Source organism: Leptonychotes weddellii, chromosome X (genome assembly GCF_054177405.1).
Source record: "Leptonychotes weddellii isolate Sample4059 chromosome X, ASM5417740v2, whole genome shotgun sequence".
Taxonomy (NCBI): Eukaryota; Metazoa; Chordata; class Mammalia; order Carnivora; family Phocidae; genus Leptonychotes; species Leptonychotes weddellii.
The window spans coordinates 13515067-13536946 of NC_138385.1; the positions used below are offsets into that span (position 1 = coordinate 13515067).

Genomic DNA, 21880 nt, shown 5'->3' on the forward strand with positions numbered 1-21880 from the left:
CACAAGTGGCCTCCTGCCCCATACCTACAGCCCCACCATAAACTGCTTCCCTGTGCCACACCACACTAATAATAGGGGTGACTCGACCTTTTACAGGCGAGCACCCAGGAAGTGATGTCTGCCCCTCAAACGTGCATCAGGCAAATTAAGTTTTTCCTTGTGAATGGGAAAAACATTCTGCAATCTTGAAGGGCCTCCTCCAAAACCTAGAGAGATTAATGTCAGTAAGCCCTCTCCTTAAATAAAATCTTTAAAAAAAAGTAAGCCCTCTCCTTCACTGTGAAGACCCACAAACACCCTAGAGAGAATTCATGCAACTTTGAGATCTAACAGTGTCATGATTTATTTTGCAACACTTTATTTTTTTTTAAAGATTTTATTATTTTATCTGACAGAGAAACACAGTGAGAGGGAACACAAGCAGGGGGAGTGAGAGAGGGAACACAAGCAGGGGGAGTGGGAGAGGGAGGAGCAGGCTTCCCGCCGAGCAGGGAGCCCGATGCGGGGCTGGATCCCAGGACCCTGGGATCATGACCTGAGCCGAAGGCAGACACTCAACGACTGAGCCACCCAGGCGCCCCTATTTCGCAACACTTTAAAGAAAGGCTCTACTCTTGATTGAGCCCCTAGCACCTCACAGGAACCTCTCCCCGCCCCCAGCCTGTCTCTGGGCCTCTTCCCCCTAACTTGGGCCATTCTGTAGTGTCTCAAAGACTAGCAAACTCCGGATACAAGCGCACCCAGCAGGCACTCAGTATAATGCTCCCTAAAGGAACGAAGGAACAAATGAAGAAAGGAAGGAATGTTAACTGCGTTGCTATGCAGACGGGATGAAAGGAAAAAAGGAATGTTGGAGGGCCAAGCCGGCTGATGATTGGCTGGCTCCCCGCACAGGGTTGCGAGGAGAGCATGGAACGTACGAGAGGGTTTCTTTAGACCAGGAGGTCCCTGCCCAGCAGGTCAGGACGTGGTGCGCAGGGAGCAGCACGGCAGAGTTTGCGGGTCCTGGGCGGGCACGGCGGCTCTGCGGGCCCCGCCCCGCCCCGCCCCGCCCCTCGGCGCCGCGGCCAAAGCCGGCCAGACGGCCGCGCCGGAGCCTGCGCACTGGGCCTCCAGCGCCACCAGCGGTTGCAGACGCGGCTGCTCGGAAGATGGCGGAGCGTGCCGGCGCCGGCGGCAGCACATCCCTGAGGGGGATGCGCGAACGGATGGGTGAGCGGCCTGGCGGCTCCCGGGGGAACTCGGGCCCGCGCGGGAGGCGGGCTTCTCGCGGCACCGGGGACCGTTGGAGCGGCGCGGAGGGCGCCAGAAAACTTTACTCCGGGGTGCCCTCGCGCCGTCCGGTCCTCTCCTCACCCGCCCCGGAGTTCCCCTGGACGGGAGAGAGAACCGTTGTGGGACGGGGGTGGGGGGAACGGCCGGCCGGCACCACCGACGGCCGAAGTCCCCGCCAACGGCCCAATGGTCGCCGCCACCGGCGGAACCCCGCGGGCGGGGCGCGAGGGAACTAACGGGCGCTGTGGGCGCGGGGGGGTGGGTGGGGGTGGGGTGGAAGGGCCTGGGACCCCGGACCCCGCGGACGGTCCCGAGCTCTGCCTGCCGTTGGGGGGCGGTGGACGCCCGCGCAGCCGCCGAACGGACGCGCCACAGCCCGGGATGTGCGGGCGCCCGCCCAGACCCCGCGCGCCGGGGCAGCCCTTGGAGGCTCCGAGAGCCGGGAGTTTTCCGTCTGCGCGGGGCGCTCGCGCTCGCATCCTCTCCCACGGTCGCAGTCCTTGCCTCTCCCAAGGGCTTAATCTGCCGCACCCTCCCGGTCAGTGTCGGGTGAGGACGGAGCCCTGGGGGGCTGTTGCTTTGAAAGTTGGAAGAAACTTGCCTCTCCGCTGCTCCTGATTTGCCTGCTGTAGCACATGACTTCGCCAAGATGTCACCTTCCGTGGGACATCTTGCAGACCCTAGGCTTCAGTGAACGGGAAGCAGCACTTCAGTGTGCTTTCTTCTAAACTGGTCCCAACGCCAAAATGTTTTCCCCCCTAAAATCGTTAATTTTATAAGATTTGGCAACGCATTGCTTAGCCCAGGAGACTGCTCCGCTAGCTGAGGGAAATGGTATTTCTCGCTTTTGGGAGATTACTTGCTGTTCTCAGGCTAGTTTCCTATTACTATGAACTTGAGAATAAGACCATCTTAAGTGATTTTATTGAAATCCTTAGGGATTTTTTTATTTGCAGTTGAAAATTGGCTGCGAATGGGGAGGCTTTGTGTCACTTCAGATGACTTCGAGTCAACTTCCCAACGTATCAGAAGCAAATACACTTTCCTCTTTACCTTGAGAATCAGAGTTTGCAGTAAATTCGGATTGTTTTATTGCTTGTTGACACCTAAGGCTCTCTGCCGTTGGTTTATTTCAGTGATTTAAAGTAACCAACATTCTGGATAACCCCCCTCCCAAGCATTTTTGGGTATTGAATGTTGTGAAGTATTTTTAAATCTTGTATGAGACAGTTGATTGGATTCACAGTATTTCAAGCCAAAAACTTAGTCATGCAAAAAGGGCTTAACCCAGAACCCTAATTGACTCCTTGCTGCCCATTTCCTATTAGGAATTGAAAACATCACATGTTATATGTTAGACTTTTCACAGAGTACCAGCTTTAACTAGATTTGCCCTCATGGTCTCAGCATTTTCCTGAAGGGGACAAGGAGTCATTGAAATGTTTTGCCACTTTGTGGCAAATGAAATGCCACTGTGACAGTTGCTTTTTATTCTGTTATCCAAATAACCGTGAGTAGCCCTGAATCTGTTAATCTGGTCAATTTTATTTCCTGCTGGGAGCCTGGCTCCAAGAGTTAAAACATTGTCCCTGAACAAATAACTTCTCAGGTGCAAGAATTATGTACATTCATTGAATTATGTTTTCTGTGCATAGCACTGTGCTAAGATTGTAGCATACTGAAGAAATACACTTTTTAGAAATTTTTATTTACTTGAAAGGGGGAGGGTGGGAGCATGACGGGGGAGGGGGGTGGGTGCTGAGCAGAGGGAGTGGGAGAAGTGACTCCCCGCTGAGCAGGGAGCCTGATGTGGGGCTCGTTCCCAGGACCCTGAGATCATGACCTGAGCGGAAGGCAGACACTTAACTGACTGAGCCACCCAGGTGTCCCAAAATACATTTCTTTTAACAAAACGTGTGTTTTATATTTTTATATATGATTGTCTTAAGATAATTTATGTGAATGTTTCAACCTGATGAGCATAAGAAACTTTGCCACTGACTTGTCACCTTTTTTGTTTTTCTAAATTCACAAGTAATTTCTAAGTTTAGGGTAAGTTACTCAGAATACTTTAAACAAATACAGAAAAAGCTACTAAGATTGAGTCAGATCATTATAGAATTTTAGAGCTGGAGAAACCTTAAGGTTCTCAAGTCCAGCACCCAGAGTCCTAGCTATAAAATCCTGGGCAGCTTCTACAACTTGAATGTGTATTCTAATAGCTTAACAGTTTTCCAAGTAGCCATTCCACTGTAGATAGCTCTGAATGGTAGGAAACTGTCTGTAATTTACTTTAAGACATGCTGTCTTTGAGGAGTTTTTTGTTTTGTCTTAAATTTTATTTTTTAGTGATCTCTCTACCCACTATGGGGCTCAAACACAGGACCCGGAGATTAAGAGTCTCATGCTCTTCTGACTGAGCCAGCCAGGTGCCCCAAGACATGCTGTCTTTGGATTGGATCTAGGGATCTTTAGGAAATCTCTCTCAGCCCTATGACTTTGTTGCTGTTTTAGGCAAAACTACATGAATCTGCCTTATTTTTGTGTGCCCCTAATTGCAGATATCTTTGATTTCCCCTTTTTTTTTTTTTAAAGTATTTTCCCACCCTCTTCCTTGCCTAAAGACTGTCCTAATGCCATGAGGAGAGATCCTTGGTATGGGTGGAATGGATCTGCCAGGGACTATGCCACTCTCAACTGCTCAGCTTTGAATGAGAGTGGATCTAGGACAGAGCCAGCAGCTGTGGGAAGAGGGGTCAGGTATTGAGCTGCTGGAACAGTCTACTGCTAGACCCCCCCCAGTGCACTATATCCAGCAGGAGCAGGAGTTTGTGGCAATCGCAGCTGCTTATTCTGTTTTCCAAATAACAGTGAGTAGCACTAAATCTGTTAATCTGTAACAATTAGTTTCATAGTATAGTGGTTCTCTGCCACAATCATAGCCATTCTATTAAAAAAAAAAAAAACAACCTTTCAGTCATTTTTTGCAATCTATGCCCTTTGCTACCTAATAAAAATACTAGTTTATGTGATCTAATATTTCTAATGAGTACAGAAGAAAGGATCTTGGGGAAGAAAGGTCATGGTGAAGTGGAGCTACAGGTGTTATGTTGAATTCTGAGTGATATCAAGAGCAACAGCTGTGGCAGACAACAGAATTGCTGAATAAATATTGGGATGAGTATTTATCATTGGCATCTCATGGGATTAAGCATTTTGAAGTGATTGTGCAGCTTTAGGAAGATTATTACCGTACTTGAACTAGTTGTCACGGAAAAGTGTTCTTCCTTTGTTGTGTTTAACTTGCCCTGGTGACACAGATCCAGTGTGTATTGGGGGGGGGGTGGCAGAGCAGAAATTTCCACTATATTGAAGTTGGTAATGAGCTAAAATGCTTTATCTCCAAAAGAAGCCTCAAAATTTCAATGACATCTTTTAAAAAAATCTATTAAATGTAAAGCATTCTTTAACTTTGGCATCTTTAATGGTGCCTATTTTTGGTTCATTTCATTCTGAGGCTTTTATTGGGCTAGATATCCAGGATGATTGAGTTTTTAATTAATTTTCCCCTCCTAGGAGGAGAATGGTTTACTTGCATTGTCTTTCACATGTTTTTTTCTAAATTTAGGCCTTTCTTAGTCACAGCATATAGTGCTTTATTTTAAAATATTTGCATTGCTGTATTTTCAAAGTCTGTTTTAAACCAAAACACCTATATTTCATTTACTTATTGTTGAGTCAGCATTTAGATCTTAATTCCTTCTTTGTGATGTTTTGTTTTTTTTTAAAGATTTTATTTTTATTTATTTGAGAGAGAGAATGAGATAGAGAGAGAGAGATCATGAGGGTCAGAAGGAGAAGCAGACTCCCTGCTGAGCAGGGATCCTGGGACTCCAGGATCATGACCTGAGCCAAAGGCAGTCGCCTAACCAACTGAGCCACCCAGGCGCCCGATTCCTTCTTTGTGATGTTTTAAACAGAAGTAACTTTAGAAGTAGCAGAGGTGGGAATAAAGAACTAAGTCGTATAAAGGTTAATGTGGGTTTTGTACAGTCTGGTCCTTGATAAGAAGTAAAGTTGTTTCGTTTTTTTTATTTTATTTTATTTTTTATTTATTTAATACAGAGAGAGACAGCGAGAGAGGGAACACAAGCAGGGGCAGTGGGAGAGGGAGAAGCAGGCTTCCTGCTGAGCAGGAGCCTGATGCGGGGCTCGATCCCAGGACCCCGAGATCATGACCTGAGCCTGAGCCGAAGGCAGATGCTTAACTGAGCCACCCAGGCGCCCCAGTTGTTTCTTAATCTACAATTGAATCAAGGTCTGGCTTCACCAGTTACTACCTGTGTGATCTGGGAAAGTAATGTTTAGCTTCAGTTTTTCTTATCTATAAAAAATATAGGATTGTTAGAATTTAATGAAGTCATACAAATGAAAAGAATTTCGTAAATGGTGAGGTGATACACATTATTTGTTATAGCAATTTTTAGGAAAGTACCATAAATATAGATTAAGGTTCATATTTCCGTTTTAGTAATAAACTCTATGCATTTTCTTAACTTCCAGGCAAAAGGTAACTTTTTTCTTTAAGATTTTATTTATTTGAGAGAGAGAGAAAGAACATGACTGGGGGGGGGTACAGAGGCAGAGGGAGAGGGAGAAGCAGACTCCCCGCTGAGCAGGGAGCCGGATGGGAGAATGGATGCAGGGCTCCATCCCAGGACCCTGAGATCATGACCTGAGCCACCCAGGGGCCCTGCAAAAGGTAACTTTTAACTTTAATTTGGGATTCAGAATTAGTATAGGAACTACAGAAATAACTGTAGTATATTTAAACTGTACCTTACTGTAGCTTTAAAATGAATGGTAAGTGAATTCCTTCATTCAACGGAGTTGAATAAGATACTCTGTTCAAAGTTCAGACATAAAGCCTTTCTCTCATTGCCTGGACATTTTAAATAACTTCTAGAGCCTGTCCTTTTGGTGAATATATTTCTTGCCAGTGGGAGTTTGGATATGAAGTTCTAAAAATCAGACTTGATATTATTACCACGTTAACCTTTAAATTATTTAGTTCATTATTCCTACCACAGCTAATTCTGAGGTTACTGCTGTTTAATAAGATCTTTAAATATGGTAAAATTGTACCTTTCGAGAGAAATTGTCCTTATGGTCAGGTAATTTGTGCCAAAATATGAACTTTCTTTGGGACTTCTAAGCAGGAAAACGGAATGTGCAAAACCAACTGTTGTTTTTTCTGTGCTCACATAGAGATGTCACAAGTGGGAGAGAGTGTAGGAGGGTTTAATTAATTTATAGACTATATTTAAGAATTGTTCCTAACATACTAGTATGCAAATTCAGAGGATAATCTGTGGTCCACAAAATTGCTGGTAGTTGAAGGAAGCTGAGAAGAGTCTAATCTTCAAATTTAGCTAAATCATGGATTATCTGAGCTGTTAGGTCTCTGGGGTTAAAAAAAAAAAAATTCCTTTTTCCCTTTGGAAATAGTGGTCCCTATGGCAGCAATTATGACGTCACTTTCAAGGTAAAATGACTGTAAAATGACTCCCAGATATCTTTCCTCAGTGGCAAGGAACATCTCAGAGTCCTTTCATTCTTTAAGGACAATGACAGCTACTCTGTTCCTTTAATTATTTTAACTGCCCATCTTCAGCTGTTATATTTTTTCTTGATATATAGAAAACAGAATTGTGTGCAGTATCACAGGGGCATATTTCCTGTGCTTTCACAAAGGTAGAGGAGAGTTTTCAGTGTTAATCTCCAGATCTTCCTGAAGATGCCCAGCATTGTGGGGCATTTTAGATACAGCCATAAATGGAATTAAAGGGCTCAGGAATCCCCTATAATAATTGGTGTGTGTATCATCCTGGCATTTGTTTTTCTTACTGTCCCTCAAATTGTGCTCCCCTAATCTTGTATTTCACTTTTATTGAAGTTATTTACCACTTTTGGGCCTGTTTTACAAGGCATGTGTAAATTTATCTTTGTTTGCCTGACATTTTTCTACCTAAAATAATACTATCTCAATGGAAATTCCTTGAGTGCTTCTCCACTTTCCCTGCATTAGAATAGAGCTTTTAGCAACTGGAAATGCCTGGGCCTCCACCCCAGAGACTGGGGGTGGGGAAAGGCAGGCATTGCTAATATCTTTAAAGCAACGTAGGTGAAGAAAACCCCACATCTAGGTAATTTATAAATGTACTTTTTAATATTGGGCCCAATCTCTGAGGATCTCACTGTTGACACTTCTGCTTCCAAATTCAGATCCGTAAGCACCAAGTCTTTTCTGAATTCTCAGTTTATGGTAAAACAGTTTTTCCAATTCTGTCCCGGTTCAGTTTTTCTAGTACTTGGTGTAATGTCTTGTCTGAGGCATTTTTGAAAGCTATTAATCATTAGCTCCTACTCATCCACAAGCTTGTGCTGCCACTCCCACTAACAACTCTCTTTAAGTCCACAGATAGGCTGGCACATCCACAAGAAACAGCTTTAATTTTTTCTTCAGTTGTTGTTGAACATCACAGGAACTCAATATGGCTTTGTTGTTGACCTGGATTAATCTGTCATGATTTTGTCTTCTAGATGAGAGATGCTATCCTGTATCATCAAGGATGATTGCTGGAGCTTTGTCTCCCTTGTATTAGCTGTTTGTATTCATAGTATCTAGTCCCTTCCCTTTATCTCCCTGTATTCTAGTTGCTGCTGCGCACGCCATTGCTGAAGAAAGACGGAGTCAGAGTGGTTTCTGCCCCCTTCCATCTCAGTCTGCAAATATAAGATCAGCTTTTAAACCAGGTGTAATTTCTAGAATGTTTTTTGATAGATGTCAGAGTGTCATGTCATTAAAATCGGATCTATTAATGCCTTACTATATTTTCCTTTTTTGTTTTTAGTAATCGATGGATCCGTGCTTAAAAGCGTTGTGAAGCAGAGGTTGGCAAAAGAACGTAGAGAAGAGAAGACCAGACAGCAAGAAGGTATATTTTAGACTTTTTTAAAAAATCGGAATGAATAAGTTTTCTGTCAAGGTTACGTATTTTCAAAGTGATTTTATCTACTTTTCCTGATCCGTTTTATATCATAGATTACATTTTTTCTAGGATGTATTATATTAGATTCAATAATTATACTAAGGCAGATAAAGAAGGCCTATGAAAAATATTTGATTAGTTTAATTTTTGAAGTAGTTTCTGTTATCTCTAATTTTCTGAAAACTAAGGTCTGAACATTTCAACATTTGTAGAAACAAGCAGAATGGGGTTTCAATAAAAATGACTCTCAAAAGGAAAATGAAGTTGCTAATAATCCTAACATAAGCTTCTCAAGTGTAAATTAGGATCTAAAAGAATAATCTTTTTACACCTCAAGAGAATGCTTTTCTCAACTACTACCCATTTTTCTCTGGCCTTTGAAATCCCTTGACAAAACTTGTGCTCAGCTTTACTCAAATGGATATCATTTGTCTTTGTTTTGGTGAGGAGTTATTTCTTCCTGGAGCTCTTAAGGAGAGTATTTTAGAACTGCATAGATGCTCTCCAGGCTTTAGTGAGGGGAAATCTGACACAGGAAAACATCATGCTGTTCCAAGTGTGGTGTCGAACTCTGTGAATGTAAAACTGGCATGCTTAAATACGGTCTGCATAGCTGAGGCCTTTGAAAGAAGTTTCCTAGTAGAAGGAGAAAAAGAACATTCTGGCCATGTGTTTTCTTTTTAATTCTCATTTTAATGTATTTAGCATGTTAATCTGGTGGGGTTTAACTTCAGCTCAAATCAGCGGAAATATCACATGAAAGAAAATATTTGTTTTTAATTTGGAATTTTCGTTTGGACAGGATATGAGGGTCATCTAAGCCATCTCTGTTCTCTGGAGTTAAATGAACACCCAGTGCAAATGCTTCTTTAGTGGCCATTCTCGTTCACTTATATAATGTAATCGTTTGTTATTAGCATAGGTCATGTTATTTTTAAGAAAGAGAAGGCAATATATTAACTTTGTGGATTGTGGAAAACTTAAATATTTTCTTGGCTCTTACACCTCGAAAATGTATTTGGAATATTTCAGCTAATAAGGAAACACAACTGCTTGAAAAAGAAAGAAAGTCCAGGATCCAGTATGAAAAACAGATGGAAGAGAAGCAACGAAAACTGAAAGAACAAAAAGAAAAGGATGAGCAGCGGAGAATATCTGCAGAAGAAAAAAGGAAACAAAAATTACAGGAAGAAAGGGTACAGTACATGTTTCCTAGCCTGTTAATCAGATGCCACACGGTGTAGCCTGGCACTGGAATACTTTTTTCTTAGCCTTTCACTGCCTTTCCTGCCCGCCCCCCCCCCCTTCCAGCCAAAGGACCCAGCCCCAGTTCTCTCTTCTTCCCTTCAGCAATAGAGCCTCTTGTCCCTGTCCTCTCAGATCCCTGAGTTTCGACCTGCTAGCTGAGGTAAAGAGGAGCCTCACAGGCCCGGGAAGAGAGCCCTTCCACCCTCCGGGATGTGGCCCACTGGTGTCGAGGCCCAGGGTTTGCTCTGAGCTCTATACCAGCGCCCTCATGTTCACAGACCCTTCGATAGGCCCCCATCTTACTTCTCACAGGGTCTTCTCTGACTTGAGCGCAGGCCAGTCACATGACAGTGCTTGCTCTCCCATCTGGCTTCCCCTGCCTTTCTGCCCGGCGCGCTCTTCCTCCCTGCTGTGCTGGGGCCCTGCCTCTCTCTTTACCTTCCTGGACTCTTTTGGTGTCTGGCACTCTGTTGGTATGAGTCACTGCCTTCATGATGCCCTCTCTTTCCCCTTCTGTTCCTCTTCAGTCAGTTTGTCTTTTAGTGTCCGTACTTGGGCATTTAAAGGCTGTCTTGTTCTGACGCTCTCTGACACCAGAGTTTTCTCCTGTAGGTCATTCCACTACTTTATTCTGAGGATCCTTGGCTCCTTGTGAATCTGCCATGGTCTCTGGGCCACCATTCTCTTTCTTCCTGGCATTCTCTCTTTTGCTTTATTCCAGTGATTCTCAAGGGTCCCTAAGTCTTTGTCTTCTGGTACTCCGGCTGACTGTGACCTTTTTCAGCCTGAGGCGCCTTACTTTTCCTTCCGTTTTGTCTTAGCTTTTTTCTCTCTCTCTCTCCACCCCCCCCCCATCTTTGGGCTTTCTGCCTATTCTCTCAGTATGTGTGTTTTTATCTCTCCCTCTTTTCTTCTGTTGCTCTTATTTTTTTTTTTTTTAAGATTCACTTAGAGCATGCGCAAGAGAGCAAGCAGCACGAGTTGGGGGAGGGGCAGAGGGAGAGACTCTCCAAGCAGATTCCCTGCCAAGTGTGGAGCCCAATACAGGGCTGGATCTCAGGATCCATGAGGTCATGACCTAAGCTGAAACCAAGAGTCAGACACTTAAAACTGGCTGAGCCACCCAGGTGCCCCTGTTGCTCTAATTTTAAATTTTCTTTTTCTGTCCTTTCTTTTTGGTTTCATTTGTCCCCATGAGGCTTCTTTGCAGGGCTCACTCTTTCTCCTTGTGCACATAGTTGCTCTCAACACACCTCACCCCCAGCCCCTGCCCCATCTGTGTCTCTTCCTTATTCTAGGACTGTTCCCATGCCATTTCTTCCCCACCCCTGGTCCACTATCCCTTCTCTCTCTTTCTGTACCTTTTTCTATGGTGGTTTATGCTGTTTTTTCATATTCCAGTATTTGATGAACTCTCGTTCAGAATTTCTATCACTTGCCATCTTCCTCTGTGAAAGAGCTCCTTAATTTACTTCTGTGGTGAAGAGAATGAAGGCCAGAGATAGAGAGATTTGAACTAAGAGACTGAAAGAATGTAAAACAGAACACTGCACAGTCCCTGGAGGAGAGAGACTCCCAGGGACCGAGAGAAAAAAAGGCAATCTTAGCGAAAGAGGAACCTGAGAGAGATCCCAGAGAAAATGTGATAAAACGGCACTGCAGAGGGGGAGGGAGCCAGAGGTGTGGTGGGAGAAAAGAGGCAGAGGGACAAGGAGAAAAGGGGCAAAAGAGAATCAGCCTCACAAAACTAGTGTGGTGGAGGGAAGGTGGTCCCTGACAGAGCAGGAAGGGTCCATGGGACACTGTGAGCAGCCTGCACATAGAGAATGATTCCTTAGAGCAGGGGTGGTGCCGAGGAGTTGGGGAGTGTGGACAGGAGACCTGTAGGAACCCCAGATGCTAGAGGAACCTGAGAGCACAGAGGGCCAGTGCATTTGGAAGCAGGGGCATAGGGTTCTTACGAATCAGAAATGTTTCAGTAACACAAGACGAATCACTGTTTTCAGTCTTTATTATACTTTCTGGGTTTTCAGTAATTTGAGCAACTTATTTTCTGTTAAAAAATATAGTTGTAAAATATTGCCATTAGATACATTTTACTTTAAGAATTGCAGTTGCTTTTCTCCTCAAAGGATATGGATGACTCTCCATTTTCCTAGTATGTTTATCTTTTCCCTCAGAGAAATGGTGGGGGCATTGTAAGGATGATGTTGCTATGAAACGGTCCTTGTCAGGGAAGAATAGAAAGCCTCCTGGCCCTGCAGTTGATTGCTTACCTGAGTATAGTCCACGGTCTGTTACAGCACAAGGACTTGAAATATCAGAAAGGAAAACCAGGCATGCCTCTTTCTGGCAGTGGGGTGGTTTTGCCACAGTGTGGTGTTTACAGTTGAACAGCTATTACCCTGAGCCCTTGCAATTAAAGTTGAGGTCAAGGGGCACCTGGCTGGCTCATTCAGAGGAGCCAGCTTGACACTCTTGATCTTCTGAGTTGGAGTCCCACGTTGGGTGCAGAGATGACTTAAATAAAGAAAACTTAAAAAAAATAAAGTTGAGGTCAAGACAGACACATCGATTATCTTTCTTTTAAACTTTATTATCACTAGAATTTAAGATGTTACAAACATGGGTATTATAGATGATTCTGGCATAGATTTCACTTATGTGTGTGTTAGTTGATTTTTTTTCCCTGCCTGATTCTACAAAGAATTTAAGGTGTATTTTATTTTATTTTTTAAAGATTTTATTTATTTAGAGAGTGAGCAGGGGGAGGGGCAGAGAGAGAGGGAGACAGAATCCCAAACAGACTCCATGTAGAGCACAGAGCCCAGTGTGGGGCTCCATCCCATGATCCTGAGATCATGACCTGAGGCAAGATCAAGAGTTGGACGCTTAAGTGACTGCATCACCCAGGCGCCCCTTAAGGTGTATTTTAAAAAACATACCACAGGGGCACCTGGGTGGCTCCGTTGGTTAAGCATCTGCTTGGCTCTGGTCGTGATCCCAGGGTCCTGGGATTGAGGCTCGCATCGGGTTCCCTCCTTCTCCTTCTCCCTCTGCCTGCGACTCCCCTTGCTTGTGCGCATTCTCTCTCTCTGTCAGATAAATGAATGAATGAATGAATTTCCTAATGATATAAGTAGAGGGAAGCACAGTCTGTTCCTCAATTCATATCCACAGGGTTAAAGCCTGTTATTTAAGAGAAGCATTGACATTGATTGATACCAGAAATATGATCTTCAATTATTTATTTTTTTGGTCTTCATTTTTAACTATTACCTGATGCCCCCCCCCCCCAAATTTTGCTTGATACAAAAATTTGGTAATGGGTTGGTTTTCTAATCCACAGATCTAAATTATACTAACCAATATAATGAATGTGTAAAAATTTGTTGGCATTTATTTTAAATAGGAGAAATTTAAAGCTGTTCTCTATCGGACATCGGAACGGAGCAACCGTGTTGATCATCGTCAAAAAAGATGGTCATGGGAAGGCTCTACATCCATGAACCCAGAAACCAAAACTGGTAATTGATACCACTGTTTAAGTTCATTCATGTTCATATTTAGATATTGGCTATTGCTGCAAGGTTGCATTTACAACAAGGTTTTGAGCTTTGTATCTTAAGTGAAAATGCTGCCATGTGTGTGGTGTGCACAGTAAATTTATGTCATGTAAAACTGCAGAAGAAATTTTATTATCATTTTATCCAATATATCCAAAATCTTACCATTTAAATTTGTAATCTCTGTAAAAATGATTAAGCTTTATACAGCTTTATCCAGTGCCTATTTTAAAAATAAGTCTGCCCCATTTACTATTGAGGGTACTCTAAATTTTCCTACAAATGGACAGAATTCTACAGTTTCTTAAAACTCAAATTTATATTATTTGTAAGGAATGACCATGAACATTGTGCACCTAATTAATGCACATACTCCATAGAATTACATCATGAACATACTTTGTTTCAGCTAAGGATGCTTTAAGTATGAGTACAGTAAATATTACATCTTTTCTCAGCTAATACACGTTCTGTATCGACTGAAAAACTTGAACAAGAGACTTCTGGTTTACACAAACAAACGTCTGTGTCATCTGCAGGTCTTCAAAATTCTGTTGCAAAGAGTAAGTAGTTATTTCATGTATTCTGAATTTTAAACCAATGAAATAAATTCTTTTTATATCTTTTCACAGTACCACTTATCCTTTAGATTGTGGAACCTTTAGATGTATTTCAGAAGAGCACCACCTTGTTTTATAGTAGATAGAGATGATCATTACTATTTTGTATTTTCATCAGTATTAATCCTTGTTTCGTAATTTGCATATGAATCATCAGAGGGGTTTGTTGAGTTCAGGTAGCCCAAACTGAAACATATTTTGACCAAAAGACATTGCCATTACCTGGCACAATAACTTCTTATAAAAGTGATTCATAGTGTACCTAACCAGTAAATGAAATCCATTTTCCTAGAGAGTAGCTAGACTGGTAATTCAGTTTCCATTAAGTTTTACGAATATCACCTCATTTAAGGGAAATGTTAGCATACATACAGCAGTGGACAGGTTGATCTGCTTCACATGTGTCATACTTGTTTATTCATGACAACCTTGTAGAGGTGACAGGCAAGTGTAATTACCTTCCTGGCTTTAGAGTTAAGACCTCAAGAAATTCAGTGCTCTTTACTCTGTCATGCTTATGGTTTATATTTTGGTCATTTGATAGATGGATCATGATGTTGAAATTGCACATTTCAATAATAAGCCTGTGCTTTCCTCCAAAGCAAATAAAGTGGTACCCATGTTTAATGAGCAAAGCGTTGCTAACCTCTACTTTACAACTCTTTGTAGTGCTAATGTGGTGGGTTTTTTTTTTTTTTTTTAAGATTTTATTTATTTGACAGAGACACACACAGTGAGAGAAGGAACACAAGCAGGGGGAGTGGGAGAGGGAGAAGCAGGCCCCTTGCCGAGCAGGGAGCCCGATGCGGGGCTCGATCCCAGGACCCTGGGATCATGACCTGAGCCAAAGGCAGGCGCTTAACGACTGAGCCACCCAGGCGCCCCGCTAATGTGGTGTTCTTGAAAAGACAAAGAGATTATCTACTATGACTACCTCAGATAACCTTTTGCTTCTGGTGTTTGCCCTTTTTTTTTTTTTTTTTAAGATTTTATTTATTTATTTGAGAGAGACAATGAGATAGAGAGAGCATGAGAGGGGGGAGGGTCAGAGGGAGAAGCAGACTCCCTGCCGAGCAGGGGATCCCGGGACTCCAGGATCATGACCTGAGCCAAAGGCAGTCGCCCAACCAACTGAGCCACCCAGGCGCCCCGGTGTTTGCCCTTTTAATTAGTGTTCCTTTTTTTAAAAAAAATCCTTCACCTGACTGTCAGTGACCATTTCTGGCTTGTTGTGCATGGTGCTTCCCACTGATAATTGAAATGGATTAGGCAGCCATACCCATCAATGAATTAAAAAAAAATCCTTTCCAGAGGCAAAAACAGAAGTGATCTTGGCAGGAGGAAGACACAGCAAACATATTCCACATCATTCCCACTTTAGTGCCTTATGAATTGAAAACAAAAGGACATAATTATGATTTGAATTTAAAAATATTTTTTTAAAGATTTTATTTATTTGAGAGCAAGCGAGAGGGTGATAGGGCACAAGTGGGGGGAGGGGCAAAGGGAGAGGGAGAAGCCGACTCCCCACTGAGCAGGGAGCCCCCCATCTGGGGTTATCACATTTTTCTTTTAATGGTCTAACAAAAGTTGATCCACTTATCACCCTAACCCTCGATAGGCTTTCCCAGAGTACTTATGTGTAGCCTGGGTTCATTTGTAGGTTAATGTGGGAAGGTTTTCTCTAGCACCTTCCTTGTCATATAATGAAATTAATTTATTATTCACCAGTTCAATCCTTTAGAAAAATTAGATAGCATTCATTGTAATGTTGTATTTATATACCTTCATTTTATATATGTATATACATTCATTTTGATATATATTATTTGTTTCATAAGCATTCACTCTGTTTCACTATCTAATTGCTTTGAGGAGTTAGCAAATATTTCTTCCACAGATGTGTATGACGTTTTTAATATAATGAGCAAATGCTAGTATGCTTTTATTAATAGGTCTCATGCTGTATTAATGAGACTTGTAAAGAGGAGGAACAGGTGATTACTTTTAGGATAATTAGTTGTTACACTGAAAGAGCAATTCCAAGTAACTTTTTAAATGATTTTTTTACTAGTTTTTAATACAAGAAGGTATGTGTGGAAGATACTTTGTGAAATAACTTACAGGTACAGTATATTGAGCACTCTGAAACAGTGAATGTTGTAATTAATGATGTCAGGGAAAATAAAATCTGTATTGGTGGTGGCTTACCTTTGTAAAATCTCTGCAAATTGAAATGAAACCTGTTTGATCCAGAGAGATGAACATTTCACACTCAAATGAAGTTCATAATCTAATAACCTGTAATATTTTAAGTAGCCCTGTTTTAAAGCTTGGCCAATTCAAATTGTCTGTTTTTCTTCTGCTCATTGCTGACTCATAATAACTGTTCACACTATCTTGTCATTACTTGCAGTATGAAAATAAAGGATGTGTGATTTAATCACATGATTGAATTCATTATACCTCTGGTTCATGCTGTTTAATTCATTATCAATTCAGGAGTTTTCAAATGATGCTATGTTGTCAATATGTACAGGTCCCCAATTTAATTTATAGGTTCCCAAAAGAGAAGTTATTCTTTAAGTAGACACTCCTCAGTATCCTGAGCCAGAATATTTCAAGTGAAGTGGCAAAGTGTCTACACAAACTGTGTTTTTCATTAGTTTGCTAAAATGCCATCTGTGCCAAAAGTTAATGATCATTTTTGTTTAAAATAATAACCATTATAACTAAAGTATACATTACTTTAGTAATAGATATCATGGATTGTGTCCAAAATTAAAAGTTGTATATTCCCAATTTGGGAATGTTGATTTTGTCAGGTAGTATTAGACATTGTCCTCTTAATTTTTAACTGTTTTTTTCCTAATTAATTTTATTTTCCAGATAAAGAGTAAACTAGTTTTAAGTTTGGGGATGTAGAATCTCTACATAAGATTTGAAATTTAAATTTTTACAATCAAGAGTAGAGAAGATAAATGTTTGAAAAGAGGAGTGACTCACTCCTGAAGTAATATATTTAAATAATTTGTAAAAAAAATAATATTCCTTTGCCTTTGATCTCCAGAAAAAATAGAGAAGAAGAGAAGCTCATCCTTGAATAGAAGATCTAACAAATTGCAGACACCTGGAGAAACTGTACAAGTAGAAGAAAAACCAACTGGTTAGTTATTTCTTTTTTTTTTTTTTTTAAAGATTTTATTTATTTATTTGAGAGAGAGAGAGAGAATGAGAGACAGAGAGCATGAGAGGGAGGAGGGTCAGAGGGAGAAGCAGACTCCCTGCCAAACAGGGAGCCCGATGCGGGACTTGATCCCGGGACTCCAGGATCATGACCTGAGCCGAAGGCAGTCGCTTAACCGACTGAGCCACCCAGGTGCCCTGGTTAGTTATTTCTAAGTACCAGTCTTAAATAGTGGTTTAAAAGCGATCTATTGGGGTGCCTGTGTAGCTCAGTCAGTTGAGTTCCGACTCCTGATTTCGGCTCAGGTCATGATCTCAGGGTTGGGAGAGAGTGTCCCAAGTTGGGCTCCATGCTGAGCTTGGAGCTTGCTTAAGATTTTCTCTCCCTGCACCTCCTTACCCCCCGTGTTTTCTGTCTTTCTCTCTCTCAAAAAAAAGGATCTATGTCAACATTTGGTTGCTTGAGAAGTCGTTCCTAAAATTCGAAGCCAGAATATCCCTTCTTTAGCTAAAAAATGTCCTTTGATGCCATACTTATTTGGCTGAAGCCAAGAGTCTGTCCTTAAATGAATTTATAATTCTGCTGTCATCTGAGCAAGAAGTCTGTAATGAAGCTGAGGGACTAGATCACAGAGTGTTGGTATAGATAAAGATTTGTGCTGGAGGACTTGATTCTCTTCAAACATTTCATCAGTTAGTGTTTAGAAGGTCTTAAGTTATTGACCGTAATTTGAACTTCAAAGCTTTACTGTGTTGCTTCATAGCATTACCCACATCTAACCTTTGTGCATGTTTTCACTGCTGATTATTATACACAAAATTTCATACTTATTACTGAAGTACTTTTTTTTTTTTTTTTTTTAAGATTTTATTTATTTATTTGAGAGAGCACGCATGAGCAGGGGTGGAGGGGCAGAGGGAGAGGGAGAAGCAGACGCCCTGCTGATCAGGTACCCTGACATGGGGCTCAATCCCAGGACTCAGATCATGACCTGAGCCGAAGGCAGATGCTTAACTGACTGAGCCACCCAGGTGCCCCTGAAGTAGTTCTTTATTTAAAGTAGTTTCTTTCTAACACCATCCCCCCCCCACAACTTTTCTCTGCCAAACAGGACTGTTGCTTTTTGTTTTATACCAAACCATTCACTTACAGAATACTCTCCAGTTTGTTGATTCAGGTCAGATCCTATTATAACAAATGCCATTGTCACAGGGATCGTTAGGAACATAAAAACTTTTGGAGCAAGGTATTTACAAGATGCACTTCTAACAAAAGAATTCAGTCAGTCCCTTGGAGCTTTTGGTAATGAACTTGACCACTTTGACTGTCAGTGGCATATCTGTAGAAATCCACGCCAAAGTTGTTTTGTCACATACCACTTCTTTCTCCATACGTGAATTCCTCCATAGAGACTATACATTGGATAGGGCTTTGTTTAGATATAGTTACCTAGATTTCTTCACTGGGGTTATTGTGTATGCCAGGGCCTTTGACCCTTACTTCAGGTGCTCTCTTCCCTAGCAAGGCAGTCTGATCCAGTGGCGGTGTTCAGTCCCATTATATATATGTTGCTTTCGTAGCTTCTACTTTTAGGCTGGGAAAGTTCTCATTTGCAGCAGTTCACATTGCTCTTTCTTGCTTTGCATTTATTTGTGAGACCTCAACTTGAATCTTTTTTGTTTGTTCTCCTCATTTAGCTCGTCACCCGTATACCAGTCTTCGGGAGAATGATTTAATCACTCGCCTGCTTGTCCCTACAAAAGCATCAATAGCCAGGAGCAAAAGTGCTGTTTCTTTGTCAGTTCCCGGGAAAGATACTCCAGGTAACAGGCATAGGGCAGAAAGCCTGAAAGTGTTAGTATTTGCACTGAAAAAGCAGGCATGTCATTTGATTTGTTGCAGTAGGGCATAAAAATAATTTGAATCAGTAGTTTCCAGATGACTGATTTTACCCAACATTTTATGTTGCATATTTATTTTTATGCCTTCTGGCATGGTAGATTAGTTATCGGGGTGATAGTTAATTGATAGGATGAGATAAGGTAGTTGTGGTGTGGTGGTGGTTAAATTTTTAAATGATTTTTTGAAAGACTTTTTTAAAGATTTTATTTATTTATTTGAGAGAGAGCACAAGCAGGGGGAGTGGCAGAGGGAGAGGGAGAAGCAGGCTCCCCGTGGAGCAGGGAGCCCCACGCGGGACTCAATCCCAGGACCCTGAGATAATCACCTGAGCTGAAACCAAGAGTTGGATGCTCAACCGACTGAGCCACCCATGTGCCTCAGCCCTAAATATTTAAAGATCGATGGGTTTCTTGACCTGTGCTTCAGTGTGCCATCCAGTAAAAGGTACTGGATGTTAAGAGTATCAAAAATTTTTATAATATCAAGGGAGAAAGTTTCCTACTCTACCCTCCTTTTTTCCCTAAAATGTGGAAGAATGACATTGAGCTGCTCTTCAGCTTTTTATTAATAGCTAGTAAAATAAAACCCATCTTCAGGCTTATGTGGATTTTCTCACTTATAGGTCACATAGAGTGTTAGACATGCCTGTGGGTAGTAAGAAGTCCTCAGTAGTGGAGAGCTCAAATGCACTGTTCCCATCATTCTTTTATTTATTTATTTATTTATTTGAGAGAGAGCACATGAGACGGGGGAGGGTCAGAGGGAGAAGCAGACTCCCCGCTGAGCAGGGAGCCTGACGCGGGACTTGATCCCAGGACTCCAGGATCATGACCTGAGCCGAAGGCAGCCGCCCAACCAACTGAGCCACCCAGGCACCCTATTCCCATCATTCTTTGTCTTTTTTCCTCCACTTTTTTCTTTCCAGAATTTATCCCACCACCTTTATTCTTTTATTTTTTCTTCTGTTCATATTCATATGATTAGTAAAATAAATTACAGTGCTATCATAGACTTTCTGGTAGTGCAGCTTTATTTGTTTTGGTTCAGATTCCTGACTTTGTTTTTGCCCTGTTATATGTATGTCACATTATTTTCTGCCAGTCTTCCCCCAGTCTTCTGTAAGATATTTCTTGTATTAACTTTCATTCTTGTTTAATAGTCTCTTACTTCCATCAAAAATGTAATATTTTATCTTAAATTTCTATACCTATACTTAATATGTTTTTTGTAGCACAGATTGTCAGTGTTAAATAATGTGACTGTTTAGGTACGTATAGATATGTCAATAAAATACATTTTCCACCAAAAGTGGGGGACTAAAAAATTTAAGTCAGTCAAATTGTTTATTCATGAGTAGCCAGTCTTTGGTAATTTGTTCTATTTTGATTATTTGATGAGATCATGTAAAAGTTTACCACTCAGATTTAAAGAGGAGGTGACAAATTTACCAAGTCTTACAAAAGCTACCACCAAATACTTTCTAAAAAATACTTTTCTTTATTATACAAGCAATAAATATTTAGTGTAGAAAAAATTTTAAATGTAACTTATTATCCCAGTAACTCACTGGTAACTGAATATTTTGTTTATATGTTTTCTTCACAAAATGGGATTGTAACCTGTTTTTGTTTTTTTGATCTGCTTTTGTCTAAATATATACCGTTTTCCTGGGGGCACCTGGGTGGCTCAGTTGGTTAAGCATCTGACTTCGGCTCAGGTCATGATCTCTGGGTCCTGGGATCCAGCCCTGCATTGGGTTCCTCACTCAGCGGGGATTCTCCTTGTCCCTCTCCCTCTGCCCCTCCCCCATGTGTGCAGGCACTCTCTCAAATAAATTCTTTTAAAAGTATATATATATATGTATATACCATTTTCTATGTCTAGAAATTGTATATTATTACTGTGAATGACTGCCTTAGTATTTTCTAAATTTCCTGTTGAATATTTGGATTATAGTTTTGTTTCAATATTATCAATAATGCTGTAGGTAACCTTATTACATATGTTTTCATGTTTGGGTTTTTTCCTAAGAATAGATCTAGAAGTAAAATTGTGGGAACAAAAAATAGGTCCTTTTAATGGCTTTTGATGCCTTATTGCCCCAATCCCTCCTACCAGGAGCATACACAGATACACACCCCACCAGCAGTGTGGGGCTGCCTGGTTCTCAACATTGGTACTATCACTTTCTTTCCTCCTCTGCTGGTACTAAGTGTTACCATTTTTATCCATTTATTAGGCAAAAAATATTTAGATTGTTAAAGATGGAAGAGACCTTGAAAATCTAGCCCATTCTGATTAATGTCTTATTATAGTTTTTAGTATGGGGGAGAAAGTGCTCTTTTTTTTTTTTTTTTTTTTTTTTACATTAAAATAGCCATATATGGAGTTTCTTACATAATCACTTGAAATGGTAAGATCTCTGGCCCTGGTGAAGTTGTTCTAGATCACTTTTTAAAAGTATTGAATATCTTGTGTTATGAAAATCATTCAAAACCATAGTATGATTAAAAGAGAACTGGCTTATTGCAAACATCAACTTTGGAGAAGCATCCTCTTTTCATCTGTAGTGGATTGTTGCTTTCACAACACCTCTTAATGGTGGCGCTTCTGAAGTAACCAACTTCGAGATGCTTCTGTCCCTTGTCTGGGTTCCTTTTCACTAAACACTTAGTGTTGTGGGTAATTCCTGCAACTTACTAATGAACATAGGCTCTCTTTTTTCTCTTCCTGTTCTTATACTGTTACGTGGTGCATTTCTGTCTTGTCTGGTTTCTGAGCGTATGCAATTTCATTCTGTCCTCATTCACCCACAGGCACCCACAGTACTTTAATCCAGTATATAAATATGCCCTTGCGTAGCCGTAGCAGTGACGAATTGAAGAATACCACAGTGCTTCGCAAGGCAGCCGTGGCAGGGCCTCCCCAGGAGAAGGTGGACACGGCCCCCCATGTGAGTGTGGAAGCGGCCCCCGAGGCGAGCGTGGAAGCGGCCCCCGAGGCGAGCGTGGAAGCGGCCCCCGAGGCGAG

The 21880-nt window shown here is 41.5% G+C and overlaps 1 protein-coding gene across 1 annotated transcript in view; it reads left to right on the forward strand.

Moving 5' to 3' along the window:
- The first annotated feature begins 1054 nt into the window (after positions 1–1054).
- Positions 1055–21880, forward strand: part of MAP7D3 (MAP7 domain containing 3) — a 34139-nt gene continuing 13313 nt past the window's right edge. Inside the window, exons 1-9 of the mRNA XM_081808201.1 lie at positions 1055–1212; positions 7993–8091; positions 8190–8273; positions 9360–9523; positions 12988–13102; positions 13600–13704; positions 16832–16927; positions 18646–18771; positions 21667–21877. Of these exons, the coding sequence (XP_081664327.1) occupies positions 1152–1212; positions 7993–8091; positions 8190–8273; positions 9360–9523; positions 12988–13102; positions 13600–13704; positions 16832–16927; positions 18646–18771; positions 21667–21877 (1061 nt within the window). The 5' untranslated portion in view covers positions 1055–1151. The remainder of the gene's footprint in view (positions 1213–7992; positions 8092–8189; positions 8274–9359; positions 9524–12987; positions 13103–13599; positions 13705–16831; positions 16928–18645; positions 18772–21666; positions 21878–21880) is intronic.